This window comes from Sorghum bicolor, chromosome 2, assembly GCF_000003195.3.
Source record: "Sorghum bicolor cultivar BTx623 chromosome 2, Sorghum_bicolor_NCBIv3, whole genome shotgun sequence".
NCBI lineage: Eukaryota > Viridiplantae > Streptophyta > Magnoliopsida > Poales > Poaceae > Sorghum > Sorghum bicolor.
In genome coordinates, this window is record NC_012871.2 from 76,526,480 (window position 1) to 76,541,422 (window position 14,943).

General features: G+C 41.5%; 1 protein-coding gene across 1 annotated transcript; it reads right to left on the bottom strand.

Moving 5' to 3' along the window:
* On the bottom strand, nt 1,792–9,417 carry LOC8078561. Its single transcript, XM_021452947.1, has 9 exons — nt 8,492–9,417; nt 5,676–5,861; nt 5,439–5,531; nt 5,164–5,346; nt 4,957–5,059; nt 4,683–4,865; nt 3,387–4,522; nt 2,473–3,086; nt 1,792–2,292 (listed from the first exon to the last, which is right to left on the bottom strand). Exons 1-9 carry the CDS (start codon nt 8,825–8,827, stop codon nt 2,217–2,219), a joined length of 2,910 nt encoding a protein of 969 aa, XP_021308622.1. The 5' UTR covers nt 8,828–9,417; the 3' UTR covers nt 1,792–2,216.

A 14,943-nucleotide genomic window follows, 5' to 3' on the forward strand; every position in this document is an offset into this window, starting at 1 on the left:
ATTAAATAATAGACATGTTCATAAATAAGATATAATTAGTTCTAATTTATTTATTTATTTTTAATTAAACTATAAATTGACTAATCTGAATTAGTAGGTTACACATGATAGTATCTAAAACTTTCTGTAGTTGTTTCTTTGTAATGATAGTTTTGGTTCCAGCGTTTCTCGTAACCTTAGCATCAAGTCGTGCCGTTTTGTGTGCTCTCTTTTAAAGCTTTTCTTTTTGATTGATGTGTTGTTCTTAGTTGTCTTTTGTTTGTTGCTTGTATGTTTGCCTATGTGTGGTGCTTGCTACGAATAGACGAGAACTGTTTGTGGGCGCTGAAGATCAGAAGGTGATGATTGAAAGCTGCTGGTGTGAGAATTGAGCAAGTGTTTAAGGCAAGTATAACTTGGGATCATCCTTGTTACCTATTCACTCATAACTACACATATATATCATATGCATGCTATCACCTTGTCGACCTTAGCAAAATCATAGATGATTGTTACCTGTATTCCTTGCTACCTACTTGATATGCATTTGGTGTAGATGTGCTAGTGCTTGATATAATCCATGATCTTGTAAGATGATTAATAGCTATGCAATGAACATAAAAGAATGACAAATAACTGTATGAGATCTTGTCTGTACGTGATCACCCGGGATAACAGTGCAACCATGAGGGCTATTATGGCTCTGGCTTTAGCTCAGTATGAAGCCCTTTTCTAGCTTGTTAGCGGTTACCCGAAAGGGCGGAGGGGCTGAACCGTTTTGGGTATAGTGTGGCCTCTGTCTGTATGAGTATAGGCTGCGAGTCATTGTGCCATCGGAAGGGGGGCTCTATATCTGCGCGCAAAGGAAACCTTGCGGCCCTAACTTGTTAGACGAACTTTTGAAAGGCTTCATAGTGATCCCTGCCGACCTTCCTTGGTAGTGGGTTAAGAGGTCGACGGGCCTCGGGCGAAAGGGTAAATCATGACTCATGGGTAAAGATGTACAACCTCTGCAGAGTGTAAAACTGGTATACTAGCCGAGCTCACGGTCAGGAGCGGCCTTGGGGACATCTACATTAAGATGATGAGCTTGTTATGTTGTTATGTTCATTTGATTATCGTTTATGCTATGAGATTAATTATGCTTACACTTGATCATGGGATTAATGGATTATTTATGCTTCCTTGACAATTGCTATTTCATTATGAACATGCTATCCACTATTAAAAGCTAAATGCAGTCAAACCAGTGTCAGCTATTTGAGCCTCATGAACCCCTGGTTATACTTGTTGAGTACGATATGTGCTCACTCTTGCTATTTCCCACCACTCCAGTCCACTAGAAAGAGTTGATTAGAAGGATGGAGGCATAAAGGATGTTCTCAAGATACAAGAAGTGCTAGGCATATGTTACCCCCAGTCAACCGTCCCTGTGAAGATTGAGCCTGAAGATTAGTTACCATTCCGTGATTCTCTGATGTAAGTGTTAATTTTAAGTATGTTTTCGCTATATAACATTGTTTTTGATACTATTGCTTCTGTTGTTGTATGTGTGGACTTCCTGGGCACACATACGGCTAGCCTGGTTTTGTTCTTTAAAACCGGGTGTGACAGTCGGTGATCACTTTAAAAGTTCGTGGACTAGGATGACATTGGTGGACAAGTTTAGGAATCATGTATCACTTTGGAAATTTGTGGATGGGAATGACACCACCAACCAAGTTTATTACCAATGATAAATTTTACCTGTTCCCTAGATACTAGGGTTGCTATACATATCATGTCTCGATAAGTAGCACGGAAAACAGATACTACAACAAACTGCTGCACCTAATTCTTCATTTCTCTATTTTCAAATCGAAAGCTAAAGAAGCAAATCTACATAATCACGGTTCCTTTTTTCGGGAAACATTTTCCACTTCTCCCAATCCAATTTTTTTGGACTGTCTATGCTAAAGACGAAACTATATTGCTACACTACGCCTTCTAGGTGTTTATCTAAGGATAAGGAAAGGATTCATCATCATCTAAAAAGAAATAAAGGTGAGATGTTATTGTTTTACACGGCACCACACTGCCGCCATATCACGAAGGCTGATAGCATCTAAACTTGCTACGCTGTCGGACGAAAATCCTGCTGGGGCACCTATCTGACATCCTTCTGTAACTCCGAGCTTCTTCCCGTCAATAACTTCTACCACTACGATTAGCTGGATTATCTCAATGTCCTGTCAGTCTCAGCGGCAACCAGCTTGGAGGGGAGGGAAGTCAGCTTCATCTCTCAGTTGGTACATCTCTTCATTCTCTTCTGACCTGCACGTTTTCACTAAAAATATTATGGGAATTTCTTGACTCGAATTACTTCTGATACAACAAACTGCAGACTTAATGGGGTCCTAAACTGCAACAACGTGAGCTACATGTTCCAAGCAGTAAAATATTGCAAGGTACTGATCGCATAAAAATTCTACACTATGAGATGGAAATGAATACCTGCTTTTGGTTTCAACAGCCTTAGCGCTCTGCGCCACTGAAGCAGGGGCTTCAGCAGGCGCCTTGCTAACAGGGGGAGGTACTACTTCAGCTCTCTTTCTAGTGGGGAGCGCTGGGAATGCTTCCTCAAACTGTGTTGAGGTTGAGGTAAGTCCCAACGAGAAAGGGCCAAAGGATCCAAACTCCAAACTTTCGGCCGCATGTAAAAAATCTGCTGTGGCAGGTGAGGAAGGCTGACAGGTAGGATTTCCTTGACCATTTTGAGGAAGTACTATCCCTGCCGAAGATGATGGTGGCTTTGTCTGTCTTCCCTCCTCAACAAAATCTCTTCCTACTGCCTGTTTGGTTCCACCGTCTGTTGCTACATGCTCCTTGAAACGAACAAAATCTCCATCAGGAACCGAGCTCTTGCTTGAATAACCACTCTGTTGTGCACTGTTTTGCTTCTTCGGTGATTGATTTGTTGCACTTTGAGCTGTGGCATCTTCAGTTTGTGAGACAGAATATCCTTGGTCAGCTGAGGAATACCGACGATCAGGTAACCTCTGTCTTTGTTTTCTTGCTCGTATGATTTCCTTTTCAAGCGTTATACGCTCCCTGTATGTATGATAACTCTGGAAATCAAAACATGAACAGAGATTGAATAAGTAACCACTTGAAGGTTTTACCAATAAACATGGTCACATGCTATCTGCTTATACAAAAACTACACCCATGTAGCCTACAGAAGTTTGAATAAGAGATTTGGTAATGAAGCTAATCAAAGCTGAACCAAAACCTTTTATATGCAATTTTTCCTGACACTGATGTAATAAGAAACCATTTACCCTTAAGAGGGAACAAGAATCATGAAAGAGCTGGATGAATCTACTGAAAAAGTGTAAATAAGGAAACAAACAAATAAGAGTTTGTACCACATTGGGAATGTATGTGCCAGTTCCATGCGTCTTAGGAGAGAAACAAAACCAAGAAACAGGGTAGTTATCTGAATTTGTTGAAGGAGATGAGGGAAATGTTGATCCGTTGGGGGACAATGGTATATTCTGCTGCCAAACCATATCCACTTGGGCCTCGGCATGTGGTTGTTGTGAATCATCTCCTGTGCTATGAGAGCAATACACAGGAGATAGTTTCCTTCTCTCGCTATCAGTAGATGAAGATAATGACAGGCTTGAGGATCTAGTGCTAGTTTTCAACTTCAAGATCATGTCTGGCATCTTGAAAGAATCCTCATCTAGCATATCAGCTAAACATGCTTCTTCAACAGCCTGCAGGAATTCATCAAACAAAGACTCCAGGTGGTACTGAACTTTGCGAAGGCATCCTAAGTGCAGCTCCAGATCACCTGAGAGATCCAGCATATTTGACAGCAAGAAGGGTGGGAGTAACTTTTTTCCTGCACGTGGAGCAGTCCAATCTGACTCATCAACAAAACCAGAATTGGAAAAATCCAAGATATTTGCACTAGTCGAGTTAGTCAATATATGCGATGGATGCTCTGCATAAATCAGTTGTGGCACATTAAATCTACTGATCTGGTGTAAATCTTCCTCTGCTGCATAATTCTCCAAGCACTCTTTACTGTTGCCATTACCATTATCTTGAGAAAAGGGTGAGTGGCTCCTTAAACTTGCTAAAGTTGATGGATTTTCTTTGAAATCAGATGCATATTCCATGAACCAGATTTTGTTCCAAGGAAGATCCTGAACAAGACCAGGCAAATACTTACCTGAATTCTTATGCACATCTGTCACACTCGAGTCCTTGTCTGGCAGTTTCGATGAATGACATGAACTTCCGTTTTCACCCTCATTCATGCAAGAAGATTTATACCTCGATCCATCTTCATTAAGTGCCCTCTCAGGACCAAGCAAGGGTTGGAATGAACTACTAGTGTCAATGTCTGGTCTTTCTCCCTTTCCATGTCTCTTCAGTGTGTTTGCGAAAAATCCGTAAATTTCATCACGAATGTACTCGGAGGGTAACATGAGAATTTGACCAAGCTTTTGTGCTCCAAATGACAAAGCACTCCGTATGCGATAAAAGTTTGCTGCACAACATTAGCATATGTCAAACCCTCCATTTAAAGGATTTTAAGTATACGGGCAGCAAAAAATGTGGTAAACACACACACACACACACACGGTATTTTGAAAACATAAGGTGACACAGTACATAATAAAATGAATTAGTGCCTTTTTTATTCTAACCTTTGCTGACACTTCTGCCGAGATTATTATTCGCCTTGAGTGGATCGATGATGTTTAAAAACTTCTGGCGGAATTGTGTGTCGCATCCCTCAAACTCATTTGGAATTACAACAAGTCTATCCAAATAGCCTTGTTGGAATTCCTTGCCAAGCAATAATTCGCCTTGTACTTCTGTAGGTTCCACTGCAAGTTGCAAATTTTAATAATTAGACAAGAGATCATACCACTGGTGATTCATCAACGAAACAAAATAAAACAAGAACATATGACCAACCAGTTAAGTTCGGTAGTGATGACAAATCAACAGGACCATTTAAGCTAATGCCATATCGATCCCAGTCAAACTTGCTAAAATATTCCAAAAACGTATAAAGGGCCTGTTAAAAAAAGCAGGCAGTACATGCAAAAGAGTTAGTTCTGATATCACTTAAACATATTTGTAAGGAGCTGAAAAGAAGTTCTGAATTCCAAAAATTATTACCTCCAGAGGACCATGCAGAGACTTGTGGAACATATTGAATATGTAAAGAATAAGTGTTTCCAAGGCATAAGTAGATATCAGTCCATGATGGGCTCCTAATATGCGACTTTCATGGTAGCACCAAGCCTTGATTAACATAATGCTCCTTTTGAACAAATGGTTTTTGCCAATCTGACGGTCAACCTAAAGCAGTAACAGTAACTCGTTCAATCTATAGTGTTTTTCAAACCCAAAAAGTGCATGTGGAGGAAAAATTCAAGTTTGCATTTGCTTACCAGCTCAAGAAAGCAGAACGTGGACACACCCCCAATCTGGTTGAAAGAGACATCCACGATAATGTTCTCAATAATACATTTTATGAGCTTAACCTAGTTGAACAATAAAACCAAAGTTAGCACATAGACAAATATCAAAATGTACCAAGAAAAAAAAATAATGTGTATCAAGTATCAACTACTTTGACAGAAAAGTGGGTTAAACATAAGATGCACAAATAGGAATATGTATGGTACCTCAGCGTTGATGAAGTGCAAGCCTGTCAGTTTGAACTCGGCGTCACAGTTTTCCTGTTCCGACTCGAGCATGCTGCGAACATCATCGATGAATGTACTGTTTAACCAGGTGTTCCCCAGTACAGTTATATCCACGTCGCCATCGGGGAGATACGTCCTCAGCGGCACTGATCCAAATGCAAAGACCTGGATTATATGATAATACAAAAAAAAAGTTATTTCAGTACAAAATGTGCTAATGTTCAAAATAAAGGAGATAATGTGCTGCACACTAGTAGCCAAACCACTGAGAAAATGTGCTGCACACTAATAGCCAAACCACACTGAGAAAATGTGCTGCACACTAATAGCCAAACCACTGAGAAAATATTGTGGCATGCATTTCAATTGACAGTGGATCTTTGGATGTGGTGTGTATGAACTACTGTTTACGGTGATGACGAACATCTATATATAAACACCAACACTTTGCTTCTTATACAATGTAATTGCAGACAAAACAGAAGTTTCTGCCGTCATGCGTGCACCACAGTTGAATGCAGTACGGTGGCCGGAAGTGTAAGGAATCTATGCTGATCGACCTAAAACATTGTCGCTGCTCTGTGGCATCCATATATCTCGATCAAATGTTGGTCAGTGGCCGCAGCATGTCGAGGAGGTTGACATGAAGGCGGTCACCAGCTTTCAGTAAAAATATAAATATAAATAGGATATATATGCTGCGTCAGCCTAAAATCGTCAGGCCCGGCCGCACACTCATGCATCCTACGTACAGTAGAGCAGATGGCACCACGAGAAGCTGCCGATGCCTGCTTGATTCAGGCACGTCAGATCCCTAGGCACTACGATGTCGAGAAAAGCTAACATAGCTGTCGAATCCTGCACTGTTAGATTCACACGAGATGAACTATGGGCCTGTTTAGATTGGGAACGAAAATTTTTTGGATGTCACATCGGATGTGTCGGAAGGATGTCGGGAAGGGTTTTTAGAAACTAATAAAAAAACAAATTACATAGCTCGTCAGGAAACTGCAAGACAAATTTATTAAGCATAATTAATCTGTCATTAGCATATGTGGGTTACTGTAGCACTTAAGGCTAATCATGGAGTAACTAGGCTTAAAAGATTCGTCTCGCGATTCTCAACTAAACTGTGTAATTAGTTTATTTTTTTATCTATATTTAATGTTCCATGCATGTGTCCAAAGATTCGATGAGATGGATGAAAAATTTTTGGGTGGGAAACTAAACAGGGCCTATACCCAGGAAACCACACATCACAGACAACCGGCGTAATATCAGCACGTGCACCTAGCTAGATTACGAGCCTGACACGATCACGAGTTCACGACACGGCGAAGGCCTTGATGGGTCGTGTCTTTTCTCTGACGCCACGGATGAAAAAGCTACATTCTACACTAGGCCGCAGCAGTCGACGACAGAAACAGAAGCAGTTTTAATCGTGTGCCCAGAAATGTCCTAATCGCCGCAAAACCTGTACATACTTGGTAGCAACAGGGTTAAAAAGTGGAAGCAACAGAGATAATAATCCAGTTAACTAATATTTTTTAAAACAATGAAATTACTTAATTACCCAAACATAATTAAAAGGACAAAAAAAATGCATTTGACCAGAAAATGGACCGAAAATACTAGCCACTGCACGTGATGCATGCATGCATGCAACCTGGCGACTGGCGTGACACTGACACAAGGGTTCTAGTAATCCAAGTACTAAGACTGACGAGACGACTGAATGATTATAGTCAAGAAAAGGCACGACTATAAAAAGACCATGCTGGTGGGTGGGGCATGGAAGTATATGGACAATCAAGAGTTAATAAACAGAAGAATATCCCTAATCCCAATCCCAGCGGCTAGGCTAGCGCTAGGTGAACGAAAACTACAGGAGCATGCATGGAATGGCCGGAATTAGCATAGGCACACACATACGCGCATGACGAAAACAGAAACAGCCATGGACGGACGACGGATGCACGTACGTGCGGCCTTTTCGCTAAAGACGCGGTGCCTGCATACGCAACGGCGACAGCGACCACGTCCAGTTCCAGTTCCACGTCACTAAACATATTTCTTTTCTCGCGCTAGAGACATGTGGGGCACGGTGAAAGCGGGCGAAGGCGACAGATTTGACCATCGTGGTGTAAATAAAAATAAAAACTAATAAAAAAAGTAAAATCTGAGAGAAAAATTAGCTCCGACAGCATATATAATAAGCATGCGCGATAGTCAACGGTAATCAGTAAAATAGCTAGGACGACCAGTCTGACCATACATACATGCAGGATATTATATTATTGTAAGAATAAATAAAAAAGGATTATTAATTAATGAAAAAGATCCTTTTATTATACAATAATCTAAGAAATCACACATGTGAATGAAGAACATCCCTCGGCTGCTAGGACGAGGACGACCCAGGTTGGTCCTAATCCTAGCTAGACGAAAGCGACGGCGTGCAGTACGCGGCGATGCGACTGGGATCGGGGATTGCGGGTACGCAGCAGCGGGCCAGCGGCACGAGGCTTCCGTTCCGGGAACGGGAGCAGGCAGCATCAGCAAGCAGCCCCGGCCCGCCGCAAGACACGAAACGGAAAGCTAAACCCCTCCCCCTTTCTCTCCCTCCCGAAGCTGAAGACGACGACGACGTGGGCGGCCGCGCGCGAGAACCCCGAGAGGCGGCGCGGCGGGCGACAGGGAGGGGGAGCTAGCTATCGCCGGCGCACGCGAGAAAAATAAACGGCTCCCTAGGGTAGGCAGAGATGGAGAGGGATCGGACGGGTACACGCACGCACCTCGCAGCCGAGGGAGGAGCCGATGAGTCGCCTGAGGTAGCTGATGACGTCCTGGCGGCGGCGCTCCGCCTCCTGGGTGGGGTGGACGCGGAGCACCACCTCGCCGGCGGCAGCCTCCGCGGCGCGCACCGCGTCCCGCCGGATCGCCGACGGCGACGGCGCCCTCCTCGCCATCACCGCCGCCAGCGTCTCCCGCTCGCCTCCGCTGCCGCTCGCGCCGGGAGAAGAAGCAGCCGCAGCGGCAGCGCCCCTTCCCCACGGGAGCGCCCAACCGTCGGCGCCGGGCACGAACCACCCGCCGTCCGCTCCCTGGCCTCGGCCGCCGAAGTACGCCATTGGAGCAAGGGCGGAATCGAATCGATCGGAGCGAATGGAAAGCGCCGCGGGCGGAATCGGAGGGGTTTTCGCCCTCCGAGGCAGGAAAAGATTTCTGGTGATCTTTTTTTTTTCCCCTTCTCCTTTGGGGTCGGGTCGGGTCGGGGTCTCTCCTCTGGTCTGGTCTGGGATCCAGGTGGAGTTGGTTTGGTTTCTTCGGCTGCGGCTCGCTCTTCTGAATTCTGATCTGGTTGGTTGTCCGAGCCGAGGTGTGGTGTGGAAGAACTGGTGGTGGGTCAGGCTCCCTCTGGGTCCCTCCGCACTCGCCTGCCGCTGCTTATATAGGCGAGGCCACCGAAACGAGGCTGCGTGGTGCGTACCTGTGCCTGTGCCTGCTGTGGCTGTGGCTTCGTTATCTCTATCTCTATCTCTATAGATATACTATATAGATAGATAGATGTTATTGCTTTTCTTTATAATAATAGATAGATAGACGATTTGTTGGGTACATATATATGGACAAAGGAAAGAAGATGTGGATGCCTGCCAAAACCGGGGGCAGTCTGATGTATTGTTGTATTTACAGTACTTTTGATTTGGTATATGGTAACTATATTTATGCATGGTTGCTGTAAATAAAAAAAATATGTGACACAGGCAAGAGGTGACTATATTGTGTATGCTTAATTTGATCCATGGATGGTCTTCATGCCTCATGAGACTAAGCAATGGCTATATATATTGCACCAAAGTGCACCAAAGCGAAAACGACAAACGGGTTGTTGGTCGGTAATAACGTTAGGCGCAACACTTTTGGTGAGTGGATATCTTTTTTAGGCCTTGTTTAGTTCTCAAAAATTTTCAAGATTTCTCGTCACATCGAATCTTTGCTCGCATGCATGGAGCATTAAATAATGATAAAAATAAAAACTAATTACACAGTTTACCTAAAATTTATGAGATGAATCTTTTGAGCTTAGTTACTCCGTGATTGGACAATGTTTGTCAAATAAAAACGAAAGTGCTACAGTAGCTAAAAAACCAAAATTTTGCCAACTAAACAAGGCCTTAGTTGTCGGGTATCCATGTCTCTGATACGACAACAGTTAGATACGGTCGAATTGATAAGAATATCCAAGTCATGTATGCGTCATGGTGGTTTCCCGTTGATCCGTTGCTAAGATATGGTGTAAGAGTAGCTTTGCTTCATTTTTGTCGCCTTTTGCATTTTTCTCATTTTTACTAAAAGTATCGATACTTCAGAGACGGTCACCTTGGATATGGTGGAATTGATAAAGATATCCAAGTCATGTATGTGTCATGGTGGTTTTCTGTTGCTAAAGTGATTGCGTTGGCATATCTCTGCTTTGTCGCTTTTGTTTTTACACCTTTGTACAAGTCAAGTTAAACATGTCAAGTGTCATATAGCTAACGAGCATGGTCTTAACCAACAAATGTATAGATTTTTACCTTTGACAAGTGGTGGTATTTGGATTTCCACAAACATAACAGGTGCACACCTATTATCTCTTCATATACTTTCTACCTAGAAAACAACAAAAAAAAACTATGCATATATGGTTGGTATATCGATAAGGTCTATTGACCGCGTTAAGTAAATTTTACCAGCTCAAGAGTAATTTTCATGAATAGAAAAACGCAATAATTAACCCAAATGACTATATAGTGCCGCTTGCAAGCAATTTTCTTTCCAAATATGGTGATGCTTTTTTGCTTTTTATCCATGAAAGAAGAATTGAAATTAAGTCACCTTTCAAATACACACACTTTTTGCTAAGTATCGATTATTATTTCTTGAGAATTCAAGGTTGTAAATTTCACATTGCTTGGTTGTCTATAATCACAGTACTAAAATTTACGGTCCACAACTTTGGACAATTAGCTCTGCACTTTTTACCGCAAATCGCGTGTATAGAGCTTTCATGAGGGTGAACCTCCCTTAGAATCCTCGTAGCAACCATTGATGACTTCTAGTAACCTGTAATGCACAAGAAGAGCATGGATCCAAACAAACAAGGATGCATTTTAGAGTTGCCATATACAAATAATAATAATAAACCCATGTCAAGAATGATAAAATAACAGGTGAAAATTAAATAATATGGGGAGGAACGTAAGCTGAAACACAGGAGTAATCACGGCGGAAGAACAGGGTTGCTCAGAGCTTTTGTTCCAACGTTCGTCCATGAGGTCTGCACAAGAAATGGGTGGCAGTTGCTGAAGATATCAGGGAAACTGACGAGGTGCAGTCAGAGAGGCCACTGCATTCAAGGACTGCCATAATAGCACAGAGATCTCCCTCTTCTAAAATGAGAATGGAATCCCATTCATTTCTTCCTGCTACATCATCAGCGAATCCAGAGCACATTGATTATTTTTTTGAAAGATAATATATATATATATAGATAGTCGATGTAAATGAGGTAAGATAAATATATTTTATATATGTTTATTATTATCATCTACTCCATCCGTCCTATAATATAGTTCATCATAGCATTTAAAATTTATCCTCAAATATAATACATTCTATAGGACAAAAACCAATTTTACATTAAATACTTTCCATTTATCAATCAATCACCATTGATCACGTTGATGATAATGTCTGAGAAATAAAATAAGGATACATGCGTCTTTTATATTTTCCCTTAATTTGTTTTAAAATTTTTAGACAGAGGGAGTATCTTGCTTGTATCCATGTATATTTCTCTCTCCAAGTATATGGCAGTAGAGATGGAAAATACATATACTTGGCATATTGTTATTATTCTCTTAACCATTGGTTTTTTCTGTATGATTCCTTTTTTTTAAGCAGTAGTAGTTGATGGAGCAACATATATTCCAAGTGCTGTAAATCTTGACTGCTTTTAATTCAATGCATGCCTCTTGGCTGTAAAAGCTTTTTGGTTCTATATATAGGAGCTGCTAGCTGTATGTTTTGGATTCAGCTGATAATAATGCTACTGGTTATTAATAATTTTGGCTAAAATAAATAAAAAGGTTTAATGACATAATCATAGCCACAGTGAACGACCGGCCGTTCGATGGAAAACAGACCATCATATCTTCAAGCTAGCCCAGCCATCTTTCAGGGCGTCAGAATATCTAGAACGGCTTTCGCGGCGTGGCACAGTTGTTTGGCGTCCTGTTTTTCTATTCAAAATAGCCAAATTGACAGGTCAGCACCCAGGTGTGGCCACTTTGGTTCCTGTGGGCACCACTCGATCTGGGACAACATCGACCACGGTGGTTTTAGTAACCATAGCGGTAAGGGTTTATTACCCACAAATTTCATGAGAATTGTATATGCACGAAACATGAGAATTTTGTCAGGTTGAGCAACTCCAACAACTTGACTTTTTTTTTTGAGGTCATTTTAGCATTTGCATAGTATAAAGTAAGCTCCAATAGATGTGTTATTTGATTTTGTAAAATAAGAAGCTGACTATTCCTTAATTTTCGGTAGGTATATATAGCTAACCATGTGTGCTTGCCACCTGATTTTGTAAACTAGCAAGACTGTTGTCGATCTTTTTTTTAAAAAAAACTTTTTTATTTTATAAAATATCTAAACAATAAAATTTGGCTACTAATTTTATCTAAGTTGTTGGAGTTGCTTATTCCTAAACATGCTGGCTATACTAAGACGACATATGTCGATTGTGCGAGAATTTTATTGGAGGTGTAAACGTAATATTGAGCTAAGGTAGGTTCTTCTTTACATAGTTAGTGGTTTGTTCTCTAGTCAACATTACTAGCTTAGGAAGAGGACACTTGCTTATGTGAGAGTGTAGGTGTGGGACTTTAACATATAGCAAGTAGTGTACTCAATGACAAAACAATGTCGTCATGTATTTTCAAATTTTAGGAGCGGTGACTAGGATTATTTCGGTGGCCTATGAACTTTATAGCTGTAACTCACACAAGAAGCTTGTAGTAAATAAGGATCGTCTGGGAGCGCTACTATAGCTTCATCTTCTCCATGAGAATCGCTTCTAGATTAGAAAGCAAAACATCTAAAGTAAGCACAACTCGATTCTGATTTTGAAGATCTAACAAATGTTTGTTTCTCCATTTATACTAGGAGTTAGGAATTAAAAATTATTTACCATCGTCTGATCTGATGAATTAGTCTTGTGTAAGGTCACACTGGAGCTACCTACAACGAAGGAGATTACTGTTCAAGGAAAAAAGAGAGATCGAGCTCATCAGAGAGAAGCTGTTGGTTCTTTTTTTGATATGAGGTCACTCTCGTTTTATAGCGTTTTCAAAAATAATGCAATGAAACATGAATGATACAGTCACTCTCAATTCATAGTTTCATTTTTTTGTTTTATGGGTATTTTATATATGACTCATCAAGAGTTGAAAACTGGATTAAAAGAGATTTATCTACATATAACTCACGTATTCCCTATCTTATAAACAATCACGTTATTAAAAATACTCATGTGACAAACTATTAAATATAAATAAAATTTTAGTAAAACTTCCACTTAGACTAGCCTAAAGAGTTGCTGATTTTTTCAAATGAGAGCAAGTATTATAGTGTACTGTAAGCTGGCTAAATGCTAAGGTGGAGGAAAGAAGGGAGGAAAGAGAGGAGAAGCAGGCTGTAAGCTTACAGCCAGCTTAGACACAAGAACTAAAAAACTTTATGAGAGAGATAAGTGAGCCATGTATTAATAGTGAATAGCTAACTATTGTATGGGTGGACTCACTACGGGAGAAAGCTAATTTGCTGAGTGTAAAATACTTTGCCGAGTGCTGGATCTCGGGCACTCGGCAAATAATTATTTGCCGAGTGTTTGGCCTCCAGGCACTCGGCAAAAAAGACACTCGGCGAAGAAAATATTTGCCAAGTGTCGAGCACTCGGGGAAGAAAAACACTCGCAAAAATATATCTTTGCCTAGTGTTGGACACGTGAGTACTCGCTAAAGAAAGCACTTGGCAAATAAATTGCTAACGTCGGTGTACGCGGCTCCTCCGTTATTATTTGCCGAGTGTCCGCCGTCGACACACGACAAACATTTATAGATTTGCCGAGTGCCAAGAAGAGACACTCGACAACGAGTGTTTTTGCTGAGTGTCGGATGCAAGACACTCGGCAAAAGAATTTATTTGCCGAGTGTTTTTTGTGGCACTCGGCAAATTATTTTTGTTTTTTTCCTTTTTTTTGATCCCAATTTTTTTTGAAGCTTGAATACATCATTTTAAAATTCATTTTCAAATTTGGATATTTTTCAATATATTTTGCTATATTTCGTTAGTTTTTTTAATTACTTGAATTTCTCTCAAAAATTCCGATTTGAACTGCAGGTGCATGAAATAACGAAATGTAGCGGTTCCAAAAATGGTATTCATATTGAAGAGTGTACTTTGAGGCCTTATGCAGGATCTCACCCAAAATGTTGGCCGTATTGTAGACGAAAACCGACGAGTTGCTCGCCATTTAAGTGTTTTTAATTAAATTATATAAAATAAAAAAAGTCGGAAAATCACGAAACTTGGGGGTATCATGCTGTTGCACGTAGAGGCTATGATAAAAAATTTAGAAAGTTTCGAGCAAGTAGCGACGTCGGATGGGTAAAATCTAGACACACCACCACGGCAGTCGCAGCCTCAGTGCGTACGCAAAGGCATATGTAAGTCTCTGGAATTTTCTCTTATGTTCGCTCAATATGTTGTTGTGTTTCTAATCATATGTTGTTGTGTTTCTAGCAGTCGGCGGCACACGGTGGGCAGCCAATTGGTCAGCTCCAGATGTTTGCTCTGGCCCACATGGGCAAGGCGACGTCCGACGGCCAGTTTGACCCGGATGCCCCGTCCTCGACGTACACCAACCCCAGCGCCCACACCCGCATCAGTTCGTATGTAGAGGCGGTGAGGATAGTCCACGGGCCAGACTTCGATCCGAGGACCGAGGAGCGCCTTGATCCTGAGCTCATGATGAGGGTGGGGCAAGGCAAGAAGCATGGGCGGTTCCTGATCGACGACAACCTCCTCGGCATGGCCTCTACTCCTCCCCTCAGCCAGCTAGACACCTTGGCAAAGAGGATGCTGCTCCTGACGGAGGATGCTGCTCCTGTGCACACATAGTATATTATATTAG

Coding starts and splice junctions, on each gene's coding strand:
- LOC8078561 (XM_021452947.1), bottom strand. CDS start 8,827: ATGGCGTACTTCGGCGGCCGAGGCCAGGGAGCGGACGGCGGGTGGTTC. Junction 5,532..5,675: donor TGCACTTCATCAACGCTGAG/GTACCATACATA, acceptor TTGTTCAACTAG/GTTAAGCTCATAAAATGTAT. Junction 3,087..3,386: donor GCACATACATTCCCAATGTG/GTACAAACTCTT, acceptor TTTGATTTCCAG/AGTTATCATACATACAGGGA.